The sequence below is a fragment of a genome, unplaced genomic scaffold (assembly GCF_019419815.1).
Source record: "Pyrus x bretschneideri cultivar Hongxiangsu unplaced genomic scaffold, Pyrus_bretschneideri_v1 Contig32, whole genome shotgun sequence".
NCBI classification, from domain to species: Eukaryota; Viridiplantae; Streptophyta; class Magnoliopsida; order Rosales; family Rosaceae; genus Pyrus; species Pyrus x bretschneideri.
The window spans coordinates 2,325,351-2,340,062 of record NW_025999635.1 but is presented as its reverse complement, the minus strand read 5'-3'; the positions used below and the strand labels follow the sequence as shown (position 1 = coordinate 2,340,062).

The window sequence follows — 14,712 nt, the reverse complement described above, 5'->3', positions numbered from 1 at the left end:
GATCTTAGATTCAATTATCGTCAAAAACGAATTTGAACCACATTATTGCTAGTCTATTATGAGTTGTAGCCCACTCCTCACCCCTTAGGTTCGATTTATCGTTTGTTAAAAAAACAATGCGATAAATTCAAAGGTGAGTGTTTAAAAAGAAATAAATAATCCGTATGTGTGATTATTGTTTTTTTTTTTTTTAGAAGAGAAATAAGAAACCCTAATGAAGTTTTTCACTGGGCCATAAATATGCCCTAAGCCCACGTTGAGAGCCTTTATTCGGTCAACAAGCCCACATTGAGAACGGGCTTAAATTTTATGCGGCATATCGTGTGAAGGGTCCGTTCACTTTACAGAGACTCTCCGAATTCCGCGCGTCCTTTCCCACGTGAAAGGCCGTTTTAAGTGCATTTTCATCCATTCTTTCTGTTTTTCTTCTTCTCCGTTTCCAACAACTTCAATGCAAAAACATTCCCAACAAAACTTAACGTTCAAAAAATCTTCTATCGTGTTGATCACCATTCTGCGCGCCATTGTTTAATGATTACCCACTTTCCGTTTGTTTCCCGGGAAAATCACATTGGAAAGAAAACGTAGGTAAATGAAACCGCTTTCTGAGAGAATGGGTTAATTTGTTTGGTATTGTGATTGCTAATGGCTTTTTGTTTGGTGAATTTTGGATCTGGCCAGGTGTGGGTGGTGTGTGTGTGAGGAGTAGAACGTATGGCGTACAAGGTGGATCACGAATACGATTACCTCTTCAAGATTGTATTGATTGGAGATTCGGGTGTCGGAAAATCGAACATTCTTTCGAGGTTTACGAGGAATGAGTTTTGTTTGGAGTCTAAGTCCACCATTGGAGTTGAATTTGCAACTAGGACATTGCAGGTTGGTTTTTGTTTTTTGGAAAATATTGATCATTTGCAATTTTCTTGGTTTTATATTGTTCTGTTCTTCAATTTTTATTGGAATTGAAACAATGGTGAAGGAATAAATTATCGTTTATAGAATTGTGGGAAATCCTTATAATTGTCTTCTTATAGTTTATTTCGATCTCTTTAGGCAAAGTTTTATGAAGTACAAAAACTTTAGCACCGTCTGATAACCATATCATTGCGGTTTTTCTTACCAAACCTTTGGATTGAGTTTTAGTAAGCCTTTGTGCATATCAACTTCAACTATTTGTTTATAGCCTGTAAGGATGAGAAGTTATTATATAACTTTGCTTATACAGTTAAGGTATATATAGTACCAATGTTGCGTTGCGTATCATCCAGTTTACGTCCTTGCCATGGACAATCTAGGTAGAACACTGCCATTCTGCAGAATATTGTTTGGTACCAATGTCAATCTAGGTAAAAACTACCATTTTAGCCGATTACAGATGTAATTGAATTGGTTAGTGGCAGGGCTCTGTGCAGGGCTTGTAGGGCTTCCCTTGTTATGTATAGTAGAGAACTTCAGAATGGGATTATCATTTTTTATACTAAAAAAACCCTTCTCAATCTCACATGTCTAAACGATGCGTCTTTTACTGACAAACAGCTGTTAAAATTAAAGCGATTCATCACTTGGTTTTGATTGTTTAGTCATCTAAGTTTAAGGAATAGTTGCTTGCTTCTACGTCAAGATATGTCCTTTTATTCTGATGCAGGTAGAGGGGAAGACAGTGAAAGCACAAATATGGGACACGGCAGGTCAAGAGAGGTACCGAGCCATTACGAGTGCTTACTACAGAGGGGCTGTTGGTGCCTTATTGGTGTATGACATAACCAAGAGGCAAACATTTGACAATGCGCAGAGGTGGCTCCGCGAACTAAGAGACCATGCAGACTCTAACATTGTCATAATGATGGCCGGGAACAAATCTGACTTGAATCACCTGAGAGCAGTTCCGGCAGATGATGCTCAAATCTTGGCTGAGAAGGAAGGTCTCTCGTTCCTTGAAACTTCAGCATTGGAGGCCTTCAATGTCGAGAATGCGTTTCAGACCATTTTGTTGGACATTTATCACATAATAAGCAAGAAGGCACTAGCAGCACAGGAGGCAGTTTCTACTGGACTCCCTCAAGGAACTACCATCAATGTTGCAAATATTTCCAGTGACATGAACAAGAGAACTTGTTGCTCTAACTAAGAAAGTATCAACTATCGATCTATAAGACGGAAAGAAGTAGGCAAGCGTATACAATTTTTGTTTTTGTTTACAGAAAAATGTGGCTAAGTTTCTAGCTACTTGTCATGTATTTTAACCTCTAGACGCTAAAGTGAAAAGCACAGGGTTTTAGTGAACCGTAGTTGAAGATGAACGTGACAGTGTCCGCTGTTTCTGTTGATTTTTGGACTGGTACCTGAGGTAATCGGGGTCTTGTTATAGGCAAGGATTAGGTTAAAAAAGCATTGTATGTGTTCATATTATTCTTTTCTTCTTCTTGTTCTCCAAAATTTATCTCTGATCTTGTGAATCTTTGTACTTGATGCTGCAATAAATCTTTCCATGTATTATGATGTTATTACTTTTTTTAAAATGACAATCTGTACATTGTAGATAGCTCAGAAAGAGTTGCTTGATTTCGGAAAAATACATGCGTTGAGTCGAAGTTTGTACAGTCTCACTCATTTGGAAGAGACTTGTAAGACACGATAGGTTGAAATGTCTCTTTAAGTCTTCCCGGTCCCCAAAAAAAATGGATAACCATGGCTTGCCACCAGTTGTCTCCTTTTAAAAAAAAATATATTGTCCAATTTATTAAATTCAGTTCCAACGTTTAGAGTTAAGCAAACAGAACTTAATAGTAGTCTAATTTAATTCAAATAATTCAGTCTAGATCGAGTAACCAATTGAAAAGTGGAACAAGTAGTTGCAATCTTGCAATCTTGCTTACTGACGAAATCGTTTTTTTTTTTTCTTTCTCTAGACTATTCCTCAGAGATCAACTCAGTAATAAGTCAATCAAACCAGAAATCGTTAAACCATTCAACTAATATTGTTGTAATTTAAATGTTTAACTGAAAAAAAATATTAAGTATATTTATTGAACTATTAAATGACTAAATGATCTCGTATTTAGTTATTTTTTCTTTGTAGAGATGATCTTTAAGCAAGCACTCCACTAATAAACAAAGAAAATCTCTCTTCCTACAAAAGCAGGGTACTCTCCATATTTCTAGTTTGTTTCAGTACCATTTTTATCCATTATTTCGTTAACAACACCAAGCGAAAGATGAAGCAAGAAATAGAGACATTTTTCAATGTACATGGCTGTGTTGGTTTGAAATTTGAAAAAAAAAAAATCGACTAATTGTATTATAATACTAAGTGTACTAGGTAGTGTTTCTGGTTGAAAAATGTCTCCAAGAAATGAGAGCACATTTATATACATTTATTTCATTAACAATAAGCTTTTTAGTCAAAATAGTTCCTGAGATTTGCATAACTCCTCACTTTGATCCATGAGATTTGAAATTGATAAAATTGGTCCTTGAGTTTTTCCACAATCAATCATTTTGGTCATTTCTTGAAAAATCTCAACAAAATAAGGATAAAATGACAAAATACCCTCAATTTTTGTCAAATCATTTTGGCCTATTGTTTATTATATTGAGGTAATTTTGTCACTTGGATCCTTATTTAACATAATTTTTTCACCGAATGACCAAAATGATTGATGGTGGACAATTTCATAGACCACTTTTATTGATTTCAAATATCAAGGACCAAAATAAGGAGTTAGGCAAATCTCAAGGATCATCGCAATATATTTTTAAAAACGGTTTTGGCCGCGTAGATACTAGACGAGGATTTACCCTTTAAGGATGCAGAAAGTCATCACACTTGAAATGTCGTTAATAATTATCGGTAATATGAACCATGTTCATAGCATCTAGATGCTTGAAAGTCGAAAAATAGATCTGCAGGCCTGCAAATTTACTCCTAAACATTAATGCCAAACGGTTCTGATTTCTTAATCTAGAAAATTTGTTGTGAGATCGCTTTCATATCGAACAAATTAATTAACCTTTTAACCAAAGGATCGAATGACAGAGTCCCTTAGCTGTAAAAAAAACAGTGAGAAACAAGCACAGACTTGAATCAAAAAACAACAAACTGGTTCTTCCTATAAAAGCAGGCACTCTTGGTTTGAAATTTGTATCATTACAAACTAAACTGTTTTTCGTAACATTTCTCAGCTTCCTTTGTTGAATAAACGAATGCGTCGAGCCGGGGGTTCCTAGAAGTAATAGTCCCTTCTCTTCGAGGAGGGTGGGTGCTTTGCGCCCTACTTCAACTGTTGCTGAGGAACTAATCTCGTCTCATCTTTAAAAAAACCTTAAAGATGAAGCATGATAGATTGGAGAAAAGAAAATCAGGCAGTCATGCTTCGGATATATTTAGGGACGACGAGACTTGGGTTTATGATTCATCCATAGATCATAGAGGACGAGTTCCTCGCCGTGCTTCTACTGGTGTTTGGAAAGCTTCACTGTTTATCATCAGTAAGTGCCTCTGTGTGTTTGTGTGTGTCTTTATATTTTTCAAATCATCTTTGAAAGCCAGCATTTTGATTCTTTTTTTTTTTTTTTTCGTCAAAGCATTTCATTAATTTCTTGAACTCTCTTAACCCGGTAATTTCTGAGTATATAATCGGCCATCTTCGATCGTATATATTTGTTTGTCATATACACGATCAGCTGTGTAAAGCTGTTTCTGGTTTTATATATTTTTTTGTCTCTCTCTCTCATCAAAGTGATTGATATATTTATTTTTGTTGTAGCTATTGAATTTAGTGAAAGGTTAAGCTGGTTTGGACTATCAACAAATCTCATCTCCTACCTCACCGGAGTACTTCATCAAGAAATCAAAACAGCAGCCAAAACTGTGAACTTTTGGTCAGGAGTGACAACATTAATACCTTTAATTGGAGGATTTTTAGCAGATGCCTACACTGGCCGATTCGGCATGGTTATGGTTTCATCCTTCATTTATCTAACGGTGAATATATTAAGCCCTAACTTACCAGAGAAATTTACCTGCACAAGGGATGACACTATGGTGGTATCTTTAGTAAGTGACGTATTGTCATGTATTTTTCGCTGAGGTTACTACCAAAGTCCCCTGTCGCAAGGAAGTTTTTCTCCCAAATTTATATTCAATCGTACTACTCATAAATATTGGACTAACACCTTTTACAAAATCCTTAAATCATCAGGGTCTAAGTCTGCTGACAATGTCGCAGTTCGTCCCTAGTCTAAAGCCCTGTGATACAACCCCCTGCCGACTGCCGCCTCGAAGGCTTCATGAAGTGGTGCTTTTTGTTGCCCTGTATTGCATCTCTCTTGGAACTGGAGGGCATAAACCATGTCTTCAGAGCTTTGGAGCAGATCAATTCGATGACGATCACCCGGTAGAACGAATCAAGAAAATGTCCTACTTCAATTGGTGGAACTTTGCAACCTGCTGTGGGCTGCTTCTTGGGGTGACCGCAATTGTCTATGTTCAAGACTTTTTGGGTTGGGGTGTTGCTGTTCTTGGTCTCACAATCTTCATGGCTATTACAGTTGTCAGCTTCTTTATGGGGAAGTCTTGCTATAGGTATAGGCTCCCAGAAGGAAGCCCTTTGATCCCTTTGTTGCAGGTATTTGTTGCAGCCATAAGAAAAAGAAAGTTGGCCCATCCTTCAAACCCTGCTTTGCTATTCGAAGTTCCCAAGTCTCAAGCCCATGGAAGGCAACTACTTCATACAAATAGGCTTAGGTAAGCAAACATATGCCTTCATTATCCAATTACAATTTATTATTGAATGCAACTATTTCGACAATACAGACCTCATTAATTGTTGACCACATCTCAAATAGAGACAGAATCGTAGATTTTGATTAGTTCCATGTCATTTGCTCTAATTCGTAGGTTTTTAGACAAATTTTTTATGCATAAAACTTTTTTACCATATTGTTGACCACTTCCCAAATATAGAGGTACGACCTGTTTTTGTAAGTGTGTTTCGTCTTTGTAAAAAATCTATATGGTTGAAATAGCGAGACTCAGTATGTATTTACCTTTGTTTTCTTAGGTTTCTAGACAACGCAGCGATCATAGAAGAGAATGAGAGCACATCTTGTTTGCAACAGAAACACAATCCTTGGAGATTGACAACACTGACAAGAGTGGAGGAGGTGAAGCTTCTTTTCAACATGATCCCCATATGGATAACCTCAATACCATTTGGATTATGCGTCGCACAAGCCCCAACATTCTTTGTCAAACAAGCTGCAACAATGAACCTTAATATCACTGACAACTTCAAAATCCCACCAGCCACAATCAACTCTCTTGCTGCCATTGCAATGTTGATATCTGTCGCAGTCTATGACAAGGTTCTTGTTCCGGTTCTAAGGAAAATCAACGGCAACGAACGGGGGATGACCATCCTCCAAAGGATTGGAGTTGGCATGGTTTTTTCAACGGCAGCAATGACAGCTGCAGCATTAACCGAAACAAAAAGACTAGGAGTTCATAATCCAAAATCTCTGAGTGTGTTGTGGCTAGCTCCCCAGTACATAATTCTAGGGTTTGGAGATGGGTTCACTCTGGTAGGGCTACAAGAGTACTTCTACGACGAAGTTCCCGACAACATGAGAAGCATAGGGATTGCTTTGTATCTGAGTGTGATAGGAACTGGGAGCTTCGTAAGTAGCTTTCTGATTATGGCTGTGGATAGTATCACCGGAAAGGGAGGGAAAAGCTGGTTTGGAAAGGACTTACGTTCAAGCCGTTTGGACAATTTCTATTGGCTTTTGGCAGCAGTGAATGCGGTGAATTTCTTCGCTCATGTGTGGGTATCTATACGATATACGTACAAAACTGTGGAGAGGAGGAGGGTAGTGCCTGATAATGTTTCTGAGTGTAGCAGCAGTGATCAACTTATGCCTTGATAATTATTATGTGTAAATGAGGAAATTGAGCATGCTTAATGGTTCATAACGTTTGTCTTGTTGAATGCTGAACAAATTTTTTTGATGTTTTTAAAATTAAAAACTTCTTCATTGTCAATTTTTTCAATTACGATACAACAAACCATCCTTATCCAACTATTTAATCCTAAAATGTATTGGATTTGGTTTTGTTTCAAGTCTTCGTATTATATCCAGTATTAAAACAAATAATATATCCACTATTCTAATTATTCAACAATATTCAAAATAAATTTCCCTTTTTTAGCACAGTAACAATATTCAACGTTACACCAAAATAACAAACTAACAATCTATTTATCTTAATAGCAATATTGTGTAAGGTTTCCGTACGTCACTCTCACATAACGATCTGCACACTTTGATTTCGGTTGGAGTGTATACAGTTAAGTGAATCGAAATGCTTAAGGAGTTAAATATTCTCAAGACACCCAACTAAGATGGAAGCTTAATTAACGAGCAGTGGTCTACAGAAGAGTACTGGTTGCCGAATTAGTACAACAGCCGAAACTTCCTTGGCTTTAACTCTTCAAGCGAAAAAGTGAGCATGTCGATCGGAAAGAATTAGGGTATAAAAGAAAAGACCCATGCGGCCTGATTCCACGGGGCACGGCTTTTGTTAATTAGTTGCTCGTTTGAATGTTTAAAATATTCACGAAATTATCGATATTTTAATCAAAATATTTGAGAAGTCACGGAAGTTTTTTTTTTTTTTTTTTTTTTTTTTTTTGTGGGGAGGGTGGTACAGTTCACCTTATATTGGCAAGATATATGAAAAATAATGAATATCAATGATATTTATCAATTTAGTATATATATTTTATCGGAATCATACAGAGTTTGGATTTTTTTTTTTTTTTTTGAGAAAATATTCATCTAATTTTGACTCAATTTGAAAGAGTTGGTATACTCATCCTATTGCAAATTTTCATAATTTTAGCTGAAGACAATTGATATCGATTATAATATCTCATAAATTTGCATATTATTATTTCCATGTCTATCGAAATTTTAAACATTGATTAGTCTGCGGAGCAAAAAAAAATTGTAGAAATTATTATATATAATATTGAAATACCGCCTAACCAATACCCCAACATAAGCCAACATAAGTTATAACATGGTTCAATTAGAGGCCAAGAGCTGGTGGGATAACGGAATTGATTTTATTTTATTTTTTTATTTTTTTAATTTATGTGTTACATTCCAAATATTTCTGACTTTTTTGGCAATGTCGTGACACCTAGTCACAACCCATGATGGGATAGATAGATGGGATAGATATCAACGCTAAACAAATGGGGAATAACAAGATAAAAAGTAACGAGATCATAGTCTTTGCACTAACCGCCGTTAATAAAGAAAGCGTTTCTTGTTAGTAAGTAATATTATTTATATTAAGAGGTGGGAGAATAATAATGTGGTTTAAATTCGTATTTAGCGAGAATCGAATTTAAGAACTCATTTACAATAAAGAGAAATACCATGGAGTTTTAACGAAACACTTATGGTACTGTTCACTTTCAACGAAATACCACATTTTTTACCTTTCATTTGTACTATTTACTACATCTTTATTTGTCATTTTTCATTAAAACTAAAATTTTTTTTTGAACTTTTCACTAGTTTTTCTTAAATTACACTATTAAATGACCGTAAAAGATTCTTAATAATGATAAATTAATCTGTGCTAGTTTAACGTAATTTCAATTACTCAACCCCGCCTAGGGGCTAAAGGAAGATACTCTCGTGAAAAGAGAAAGATACTATCTTGCTTGGACTCGAAGCCATCCAAGTTCCACTTTTCTTTTACATACTCATGCATTTGAACCTGCCACTAAAGGGAACCAAGATGATCCATACTCCTATTATGCTATACATTTTTTTATATATTTATTTGTGAAAGTTATACTACCATGAACAAATTCACATTATGGTCACTGAAATACAAGTTGGTTATAAATTAGGAAATTTTTTTAAATGTGACGGTGGCACAATCTTATAATGCTATAATTTGAACGTTACTATAAAGATCAACAATAACATCGATATTTCATAACTTAAGTATCATAAATATTATGTCTCACTTTTCTAAGCGAAAATCACATTTATTAGTTGAAAATTGAATTGGTACAAACAATAACATTCTAATTTGTAATATCACATAAGAGCTTGAAGGCCACAACTAAATTTTGCTAATAAATTAGAACGAAATTATGTTTCATACAATCGTAGCTTTGCATTATTGATTTCTAAAAAAAAAAAAAAAAAAAAAAAAATTAGGAAGAATAAAAGTGAATGGATATGGTTTTGCTAAAATGAGGGTTATGTTCATTACCCAAATAAATATAAATTTCAAGATTTGTATAATGGATAAACTCAAGGGAAAATTTCAAGAACTATATGAGAGTTGTGTGACTATCGCATACCACTAAAGCTCAAGGGAAAATTTTATAGGACGACAATAAGACCAGCAATACTTTATGGCATGGAATGTTGGGCGGTGAAGCATCAACACGTACATAAAATGGGTGTAGCAAATATGAGAATACTTCATTGGATGCGTGGGCACATGAGAAAGGATAAGATTAGGAATGCAGATATCTGAGGTATAGTAGGAATAGCTGAAATTGAAGGAAAAATGAGAGAAAATTGGTTACGGTGGTTTGGACATGTAAAATGAAGGTTTACTGATGCTCCGGTCAGAAGATGCGATTACGGAACAGAGGTTCATGGTCGAAGGGGTAAAGGAAGACCTAAGAAGACATGACACAGAACCAAGCACAATGATGTTTTACGATTCATACAGTCGATCTCATTTAATTGTAAAATGCTTTGTTATTGTTATTGTAATAAACACAAACCTAAATAAAATATACCCAAAGTGAATGGTGGATAGGAGTAAAATACTTTGTGGAAAAATTGTTGGTCGGTGGGTGAAAAGTACAAAATAAAAGATAAAAAGAGAGACAAAAAGTTTGAAATTTTGAATACTTAGCCCTTCGGGAATGCTACGTGGCAGACAAGTAGTGGAGAACACAATTAACCGACTTATGCTCCCATTACAACAACGTTAACCTCGCCAGCTGGCAGCAATACGCCCACTCCAAAGCTTTTTTATTTTTTATTTATTTGTGAAAGTCCGCATGCGAACGTGAAGCCGCTTGCGCAAAAAGCATATTCGAAAGCGAAAATAATCGGTAAATAAGATATTCCACGGCCGCATAAATTGCCTGCATCCAGTTGTATTATAACACCACCCACATCAAAAAAATATTCACTGTCGTGTTTACGTACCAACGGTCTCTTTTTATTTACTAATAGAAAACCGCCATTTGTCTGTGCTAGAATAGGACGCAATGCACTTGATTTCCCCCCCGGGGCCCCCCGCGCGACTTGTTTAGTTGACGATGACGGAAAACCCTAATCTTTCCTTAAACGCACCGTCTAGGTGAAAGCGGTCAAACGGCGTCGCTTGGTACATTCTTCTACCTCTTCCTGCGTTCAAATTAGGCAGGGAGAGCAGACAAGAGTAATGAAGAAGTTCCACAGCAGAAGCAGAAAACTGGGTTCGTGCAATTTCTAATCTCTAGGGTTTTTTTTCCGGCATTCAATTTCTATCAGGTTTTGGGAGTTTGGGGTGAGGTTGCTTCGTGGCGAAGTTAGGGGATTCTAGCAGCAACCCAGAAATGCAGACGGAGGCGAGAGTTGGGGTGGTGGTGGAAGGAGGGCAGATTGCTCTGAATACCGGCCATGGAGGCGTGGCCGTCGAAGGCGGCGTGAGGTCGCTCGCGCAGTCGCTGCCGCAGAAACAGACGAAGCCGCTGCACCAACAGCAGTCTCAGATCGGTACGGTGTCACAGCTTCTCGCCGGAGGAGTCGCCGGCGCTCTCAGTAAGACTTGCACGGCGCCTCTTGCTCGGCTCACTATTCTCTTTCAGGTGGGTCTTCTCCCTGTTTTTCCTTCATTTTTAATGTTTGTTTTTGCAGGCTGATTAATGAGTTTTTGTTTAATTTATAGATTTGTAATATATTATTTTGGTGTTTGGTGTGTTCTTTTCAATGAAACTTGGTTAAAAAAAAAAGAACTTTGAATTAAATGTCGGAGTTTTCGAGTTACTGATCAAGTGAAGATTGGGTTTTGTTATGCTTTACTGAACAAAGGGTCATGCTTGGTTTTAGTTTTAATGAAAATTTGGTTAAAATTTTGAACTTTGAATTAAACCCGAGTTTTCGGGTTACTGAACAAGTAAAGATTGGGTTTTGTTATGATTATCGAACAATGGAGCTGCTTTACTGATATCACGCTATCATTTTAGGTGCAAGGTATGCACTCAGATGTTGCAACGATGCGAAAAGCTAGCATATGGCATGAGGCCTCCAGAATTGCTGGTGAAGAAGGATTTAGAGCTTTCTGGAAAGGAAATTTGGTGACAATTGCTCATCGTCTTCCATATTCTTCCGTCAATTTCTACTCATATGAGCAGTATAAAAAGGTTGGTAAAAACACTTGGTTCATGTTACCTTCATGCAGTTCAACTGGTCAATTAAGTTATTTTACCATTGTTTTATGTTTAATTCATTGGGTTTTATGTGGTACAGTTCCTAAAAAAAGTTCCTGGACTGGAAAATCATAGGGACAACTTAAGTACAGACCTTGGTGTGCATTTTGTGGGTGGAGGATTGGCCGGAATAACAGCTGCATCAGTTACATATCCTTTGGATCTTGTAAGGACACGCCTTGCAGCTCAGGTAATTTGGAAAGAAATGCTTTCTTTTACTAGATTTTGTACTTATTTGGGAAGTGCTTTTAGACAACTGAAACAGCGTTTAGAGAAAATGTTTTTGAAACCAATACTTAGTAAAATTAAGTTAATCCTAGAAGTGCTTCCTTCAGGAAGCAGGAAGAACTTCAAGTGCTTTTGGAACCCAAAAACAGTTTCTCTAAAAGTGCTTTCAGTCATTTAAAAGCACTTCCCAAATGAGATTGGTTAAGTTGTTGAACCATTGATTGCCATGTTTGGGAATGCATGTCGCGTCAATCATTGGTAGTTGGCATATGTTTTCTTTTTTAAACACTTCCCCAGAAGTTACAGTCTAGTTGTATATTTGAATCATACCTACAGGGGCATATGTTCAACTGTATTCTGAACCATTTCATCCTTTTTGAATTACTGTATGTTAGTCTCTGATCGAATTTAAAAGCTCTGCCTCGACTGAAAAGTTTTCATATGTATTTTGCTCCCCTATTGATTTGTTGGAAATTTGCAGACAAACGTGATGTACTACAAAGGAATTTGGCATACACTGCGAACTATTACCCAGGATGAGGGTATTTTTGGCCTCTATAAGGGACTCGGAGCAACCCTTTTGGTATTCTCAAATTATTTTTTTGTAACTTCATTTATGCCTAGAATCCTCTCTTGGTGTTTTATCTGACTTCTCTACTGTCTATAATGCAGGGTGTTGGGCCCAGTATAGCTATCAGTTTTTCAGTGTATGAGACCTTGAGAGCTTATTGGCAGTCACATAGGTGGGTTACTTTATCAATTGAGTCTGCAGTTAAATGGTTTATATGTTACAATCACCTTTGCATGCATGCTTTCTTTAGGCCTAACACTATAGTGCTAATTTTGTTATCTTCACATCAGGCCTGAGGATTCTACTGTGTTGGTTAGTCTTGCTTGTGGGAGCCTTTCAGGAATTGCATCATCAACAGGTGAGTGATCTTACACTTCCTATTTCCTTAGATCTCTTGAAAAGTGATTCTATATAGTTTCTCAAAAGTCAGATAGTCTGGATGGTTGTTCTTAATGGAAGTCATAGTTTGTATTGTATAGATATCGGTGTCAAGCTTGATGCGTGGATGTAATGCTTCCTTTACCCATGTAGCTTTAACGCACATTTCTTTTCACTATTTACTACTTCAATAATAGTTTCTGTTGGATTACTTTTAAGGGTTACATTTGGTGAAATACCCCTAACCTAAACTATTGCATTGAAATCTGATTAGAGCAGTCTTGTTACACTTAACAATGTGGTTGAATAATTTGGTTTGTTTAATTAGAAATGTCAATAATAAATAAAAGTTAATGTACCTAGCTGTTTTCTATGCTTGTGATGCAGAGAAAACAGGTTGTGGTGCAGGCTCTGCACCAAGTCTCTAAACAGACTGACCCTTAGAGCCAGAAACCAGGCCGGAGTGGGTTTTTAATGCGGTATTTGAGAATCTTAGTAAGGAAGCTGACAAGAAATTTCTTATGCATCATCACTCATCTAACTTATTTTTGTTTTTATGATAAAGACCTTGTTTTGATTAACATCCACTGTCCAACATTTCTTCGGTGACTTGTCTCCCAAAGGTTTGCAGTCGGTTCTATTGTAGGGTGGAACTGCTCTCAGGTGAAAGTATGTCTTCAGTTACCAAATGTGAGAGGTGTCCTCTTTGAGGTATGCTTCTCACTTAGGTTTCCTTATTCCAATGGCTTCATGGGTATTGTATTCCTTCAAGCCCTTGCGAATGCATGCGGGGATACTCTTGGGCTGGTGTTGCCTTCACTTGGATCTTAATCTCTAAATATTCTTTCCTTTATTTAAGGCAGACTATCTTCCTTCATTTTGTCATAAAAGTGTGAGTGTTAGCTTTTTAAATCATCTGCTGACTGACCAGTAAGGTATTTGAACACCTCATTATTACTCCCGAAAAAACTAAATTTCATTCATACTGGCACTAGATTGTCAAGCTGCATAGTGGTAGTAGTCGAATAGCCAATTTACTGAATTTATTTGAGAGTGGTTGCATAGTGCTTGTAGTCTGATCATAGGTTTAGTTTTATTTTCGTTGCTTTTAAATCATTTTCTCGTCTTGAGTTGTCATGTGCCACTGTCTTTGCATTGTTTGATTTGTTAACTGTTCGAGACCTGATTTCATGACCTCGGAGAATGTAGTCTTCAAACAGTATTGTAGTATGATGGCATTTACCAACCGTGTCCAGCTCTTTTCATTTTATTCTCATTATATTGTGCAGCAACCTTCCCATTGGATCTTGTGAGGCGACGGAAGCAGTTGGAAGGCGCTGGTGGCCGAGCTCGTGTCTACACAACAGGTCTTTTTGGCACATTTAAGCACATCTTCAAAACAGAAGGGTTGCGTGGCTTATATAGAGGGATCCTCCCAGAATACTACAAGGTGGTACCGGGTGTAGGTATCTGTTTCATGACGTACGAGACGTTGAAGATGCTTTTAGCGGATGTCAGTGCTGCTATATAGTTTCACTAGATACGAAAGAAGCTGTTGGAACAAAATCTCGTGGCAGGTAGTTTTGCGATGCTGCTGTGGGGAAGAGATTTTTCCGTGTATAGATTGACGATCCTACATCTCTCACATTTTGAATTTGTATGCGACGCAAGTGTCTCTTACGGTAATCAGAAATATTCAATCTTCTCCTCTGAGAAATCTTCAATTTACGGGACGTTTCCGGCAGCTGTAATTCATACTTGTCTTCGAATTAACAAAGCAATCTAGCATTATGCGTTGTACTAATCTATCTATCTGCTAATTTCTCGTCGTGATTGCCCCTCTGGCGCATGATGTTATCAATCTACTTGTTCTCTAAAACATGTTTTAATTTTACGATTCTACACCGTTGGTACACGAGATATCTACTGTCACACTGAAAAACTTGCCGTTTTCCAAAAACACGCTTCTCTTTCACAAGAATTGTTCTACACATTACTTGCTCTCATGCG

General features: G+C 36.9%; 3 protein-coding genes across 8 annotated transcripts; all 3 read left to right on the top strand.

Moving 5' to 3' along the window:
• The first annotated feature begins 446 nt into the window (after nucleotides 1–446).
• LOC103935963 (ras-related protein Rab2BV-like) lies at nucleotides 447–2,475 on the top strand. Of its 2 annotated transcripts, none has more exons than XM_009345801.3 (3): nucleotides 447–584; nucleotides 682–879; nucleotides 1,646–2,475. In XM_009345801.3, the coding sequence occupies exons 2-3, from the start codon at nucleotides 715–717 to the stop codon at nucleotides 2,126–2,128; spliced, it is 648 nt and encodes a 215-aa protein (XP_009344076.2). In that variant the 5' UTR covers nucleotides 447–584; nucleotides 682–714; the 3' UTR covers nucleotides 2,129–2,475. The 2 variants fall into 2 exon arrangements, with proteins under 2 accessions (XP_009344076.2, XP_048446799.1); XM_048590842.1 differs by having other exon boundaries at nucleotides 461–588.
• Nucleotides 2,476–4,206: 1,731 nt separating this feature from the next.
• Nucleotides 4,207–7,010, top strand: LOC103937367 (protein NRT1/ PTR FAMILY 5.6-like). The gene is made up of 4 exons (XM_009347315.2): nucleotides 4,207–4,488; nucleotides 4,767–4,984; nucleotides 5,202–5,746; nucleotides 6,063–7,010. Exons 1-4 carry the CDS (start codon nucleotides 4,329–4,331, stop codon nucleotides 6,922–6,924), a joined length of 1,785 nt encoding a protein of 594 aa, XP_009345590.2. The 5' UTR covers nucleotides 4,207–4,328; the 3' UTR covers nucleotides 6,925–7,010.
• Nucleotides 7,011–10,420: 3,410 nt separating this feature from the next.
• Nucleotides 10,421–14,563, top strand: LOC103935944 (mitochondrial substrate carrier family protein B). 5 transcript variants are annotated; one of them, XR_007260584.1, is made up of 9 exons: nucleotides 10,421–10,904; nucleotides 11,283–11,459; nucleotides 11,566–11,715; nucleotides 12,235–12,336; nucleotides 12,426–12,496; nucleotides 12,615–12,682; nucleotides 13,066–13,197; nucleotides 13,326–13,413; nucleotides 13,992–14,129. XR_007260584.1 is itself a non-coding variant. In XM_009345781.3 (7 exons), the coding sequence occupies exons 1-7, from the start codon at nucleotides 10,653–10,655 to the stop codon at nucleotides 14,231–14,233; spliced, it is 1,062 nt and encodes a 353-aa protein (XP_009344056.1). In that variant the 5' UTR covers nucleotides 10,423–10,652; the 3' UTR covers nucleotides 14,234–14,563. The 5 variants fall into 5 exon arrangements, 1 of the variants encoding a protein (XP_009344056.1); XR_007260585.1 differs by having other exon boundaries at nucleotides 10,423–10,904; nucleotides 13,090–13,197; XR_007260583.1 differs by having other exon boundaries at nucleotides 13,066–13,413.
• The last annotated feature ends 149 nt before the right edge of the window (nucleotides 14,564–14,712 follow it).

Coding starts and splice junctions, on each gene's coding strand:
- LOC103935963 (XM_009345801.3), top strand. CDS start 715: ATGGCGTACAAGGTGGATCACGAATACGATTACCTCTTCAAGATTGTA. Junction 880..1,645: donor TTGCAACTAGGACATTGCAG/GTTGGTTTTTGT, acceptor ATTCTGATGCAG/GTAGAGGGGAAGACAGTGAA.
- LOC103937367 (XM_009347315.2), top strand. CDS start 4,329: ATGAAGCATGATAGATTGGAGAAAAGAAAATCAGGCAGTCATGCTTCG. Junction 4,489..4,766: donor AGCTTCACTGTTTATCATCA/GTAAGTGCCTCT, acceptor TTTTTGTTGTAG/CTATTGAATTTAGTGAAAGG. Junction 5,747..6,062: donor CTTCATACAAATAGGCTTAG/GTAAGCAAACAT, acceptor TTGTTTTCTTAG/GTTTCTAGACAACGCAGCGA.
- LOC103935944 (XM_009345781.3), top strand. CDS start 10,653: ATGCAGACGGAGGCGAGAGTTGGGGTGGTGGTGGAAGGAGGGCAGATT. Junction 11,460..11,565: donor CATATGAGCAGTATAAAAAG/GTTGGTAAAAAC, acceptor TATGTGGTACAG/TTCCTAAAAAAAGTTCCTGG. Junction 12,337..12,425: donor GACTCGGAGCAACCCTTTTG/GTATTCTCAAAT, acceptor TCTATAATGCAG/GGTGTTGGGCCCAGTATAGC.